This window comes from Magnolia sinica, chromosome 14 (genome assembly GCF_029962835.1).
Source record: "Magnolia sinica isolate HGM2019 chromosome 14, MsV1, whole genome shotgun sequence".
NCBI lineage: Eukaryota > Viridiplantae > Streptophyta > Magnoliopsida > Magnoliales > Magnoliaceae > Magnolia > Magnolia sinica.
In genome coordinates, this window is record NC_080586.1 from 12,027,502 (window position 1) to 12,031,128 (window position 3,627).

At 44.4% G+C, this 3,627-nt stretch overlaps 1 protein-coding gene across 1 annotated transcript; it reads right to left on the reverse strand.

Moving 5' to 3' along the window:
- Positions 1–886: 886 nt before the first annotated feature.
- LOC131224877 (uncharacterized) lies at positions 887–3,261 on the reverse strand. The gene is made up of 2 exons (XM_058220324.1): positions 2,992–3,261; positions 887–1,688 (listed from the first exon to the last, which is right to left on the reverse strand). The coding sequence occupies exons 1-2, from the start codon at positions 3,225–3,227 to the stop codon at positions 965–967; spliced, it is 960 nt and encodes a 319-aa protein (XP_058076307.1). The 5' UTR covers positions 3,228–3,261; the 3' UTR covers positions 887–964.
- Between the last annotated feature and the right edge of the window lie 366 nt (positions 3,262–3,627).

Sequence of the window (3,627 nt, forward strand, 5' to 3'; positions counted from 1 at the left end):
TGTTTCAAAATTTATAATAAAAATAAAATTTCAAATATTTCAATTTTCTTCCTTATTTGAAATATTTGTTATTTTTGAGTTGCAAGTTTAGTCCCATATCAAATTTGTTTATGAAAAGTTCCTTTTATATAAAATAGAATTTTTGCCGTAAGGCTTGAGCCTCGTTCAAGGTGCTTGTGAATTTAGTCTTATAAATGAGCTATGACAATAGCTCTAATTTATACCATTAACCATATGCGTGCCGCACCAATTTTATGTACGCAACTGGAGAAGATGGACCAAGGTGTGGGTGCACCAATTTCATGTACGCAACTGGAGAAGATGGACCAAGGTGTGGGTCTATGTGTATAAATACTTACGCAACTTTATTTCTTGTTTTAAACGAACGAGATGTAACTGTTCAATTAGTTGCAATGGGATCAAATCTTTTTAAAAGAGTACTTAATGCGCTACTCCAGAGTCTATACAAAGCCTTTCATTCCATTTTCAAAACACCAAAAAACCACTAATAATGTGAAAACTCTCTGTCTTCTAGTTTACGAATTTTAGTTACTAATTAAGTTTGTCATTAAATTAACTCAACACTTGGTTAAAATGCAAGTGGTTCAAACCCAAGTACAATGATTGCCCCACTAAGATTGAGTTATAATAGTTGCATTCTAAAGGTCAATTGCTTCGGAAATCAATTTAATTTCAAACCAAGTGACTCACGTCATGACTGGGCTCAATTCTACGGTCTTCTATGTCATTGTCTGTTTTTCTTTGGGCTCAACTCTACGGTCTTCCATGTCATTGTCTGTTTTTCTTTTTTCACGATATTAGATAGTATATTTGATTCAACCAAATATACCAACATCCCACACGATTGGCACGGGTGACGCTGCCATTTCACTTGTTAGATTAGATTATCCCATAACGACGGAAAAACAACTGTACATCTCTCTCTCACACACAGGGAACAACACTACAACTGTAGCTCTCTCGCTTTAAATGCCGCGAGAACCCTTGCTTGAGGAGAGTCAGGATCGCCCCTCTCAGCCGCTTCTCTAAACATAGCTTCAGCTCTCAAGAGAGCAGCTTCTGCAGTATCTAGCTGCTCTTCTCTCCATCCTCTCACCTCAATATGCTCATCATCATCCGATCCTCCATCAGTCACCCGCCTTAACGGCACCCTCGTGTCCACAAACTCTATCTCCGACAGCGGAGATGGCTTGTGCTCTCTGTAGTAAGCTATGTCGTCATCTTCTTCTTCCCGTTGCTCAACATCGACAGGCATTCCATCCAACCCGACGCACACCACATCATCAATCACAACAGTTGCTGGCGCATGGCAGCTTCGCTTCTGTTGGAACGTTGGCTCCATGGGCGGATTTACGCTTGAATTCTCCAGCTTCGGTGAAGGAGCGTAAGGTGTTCTTGATGATGATGGTGGTGGGCTCTTTTCGCGGCTCTTGTTAGGATGCTGTTGCTCTTGAGCCATGGAAGCTTTTGCAGCTTCGTCTGCCTCTTCTCCCTGAAAGAAGATTGCATCATTGGCTAATCGTAACCACCCGATTGGGCCCTGATGAATATGGACCGTTTGTTTTAGTTGTCCATATCCATCAGATCCATCAGATGGGTAGGACAGAGGAAAGCGAGTTTCTGTTACAGAATTACAGAGAGTTCTGTAACCCAAAGATCTGTGGGGCCTACCGTCCATCAGTTTCGCCGCCTTATGTTACCATCTTACCCCAAAATTGAGGAAGATCCAAAACTCGAGTGGGCGCACTATAGGAAATATTGGGGATGGGAATGACCACCATTGAAAGCCTTCCTGGGGTCCACCACCGTAATGTTTACATGTCATCCAAGCCGTTCAAAAGGTGATTCCCACTGGGATGTAGGTTCCCAAGAAGGTTTCAACGGAGAGCGTTCAATACCCATTGTTTCTTTGTAGTGTGGCCCACTAGAGTTTTGGATCTGCCTAACTTAATTAGGCTCATCTACTAAACTGATGAAACCGATGGACCGAGTGAATGTCACACAGACATCTGTGGTTCCCGCGTAGCTTTGGCTAACAGGAACGGAGACAGATTGGCTACTCCCCCTGCCACCAGCCCGGTGGCTGATGGTCGGTGCTCCGTGACCCCACCACGATGTATGTGTTTCATCCATGCCGTTCATCCATTTTCGGGCTTGAGCCAAAAAAATGAGAGGAATATAAATATCTGGTGGACCACGCCACAGGAAAACAATAGTGATTGGATATCCACCATTAAAATCCTCCTAAGGCCAACTGTACTGTTTATTTGACATCCAATCTGTTGATTAGTGTAGACACAGATGGAAGGTAAAAAACAAAGATCAGATTGATCCAAAACTTATGGCCCCCAAAAAGGATTTTAATGGTTGATGTTCATTCAACACTGTTTCATGTAATGTGGTCCACTTGAGATTGGGATATACTTAATTTTTGGTCTCGTACTATAAAATATTCTAGAAAAATAGATGGACGGCATAGATGAAACAAATACATCATTGTGGGGCCCACAGAGCACCGACCAGCAGCCATTGGCTGATGACATCCAATCCGTTTCCGGCAGGAACTCCCCGTGGGACGGGGATTAGGTGGCGTTGCCCCACCCCCACGGGTGGTGTTGATGTGTAGGGCGCTGTGGGCCCAACGTGATGTGTTTTATATCCACGCCGTCCATCCGTTTTTCCGGCTCATTTTATTATACAAACTAAAAAATGAAGCAGATCCGAAGCTCAAGTGCACCACACCAGAGTAAACAATGTGGATAATGACACCCACCGTTGATAAAAGGTCACTCAGGGAAAGGAAAAATATCAGCATGATCCAAAACTTTTGTGGCCCCAAGAAGTTTTTAATGGTGGGCGTTCAATCACCACCGTTCCCTGTCGTGTGATCCACTTCCCTAAATGAGGGGGAAAACGGATGGACGGCATGGATATAAAATATATACATCACGCTGGACCCACATCACCTACACATCGACACACCACCGCTGGGCCACCTGATCCGCGTCCCTCCCTTTAACGGGGTTTACCCCAAGAAAAGGTATGTAATGAAGGGTTGAGATTGCTCCATGAGGGTCTTCCGAGTGTACGGCAGTGTCCCCAGGCCTACTTGCACAAGAGTTCGTCGCACGTGACCATGGAGGAAGTCGCGTGCGGGCTGCGGAGAAGAACAAACGCGACCTGATCGCTACCACTCTCGATTGCATTCTTCCTTCCCGATGGAGAGAAGAAGCGACCCCCTCTCTTTATAAGGACACATGATGCAGCGTCGATAAATATATATTTGACACGTGTCAAAGTTGTACACGTGTGAACTTTTAGAGCTACACGTTATTCCTGGAATGCGTGCCGGTAGGTAAAGCGGTCGGGGGCGAGAAAATCTTTGATACTCAGGCGGATGGCGATGCTCCCTACGCTTGCACGTAGAAATTATAGAGCCGGATGATAAATCCGTCAAAGTAAACCGTCTAAATGGTGGGCCCCTATAGAAATGGGTAATGACCCAGGGTTTATACCGAATGTAAGATTATAGCCTTTTGATTTGTGGGCATCTATTGGACGGACGAAACGGAAACCAACCAACAGTCCAAATTCAACAAACAGCTG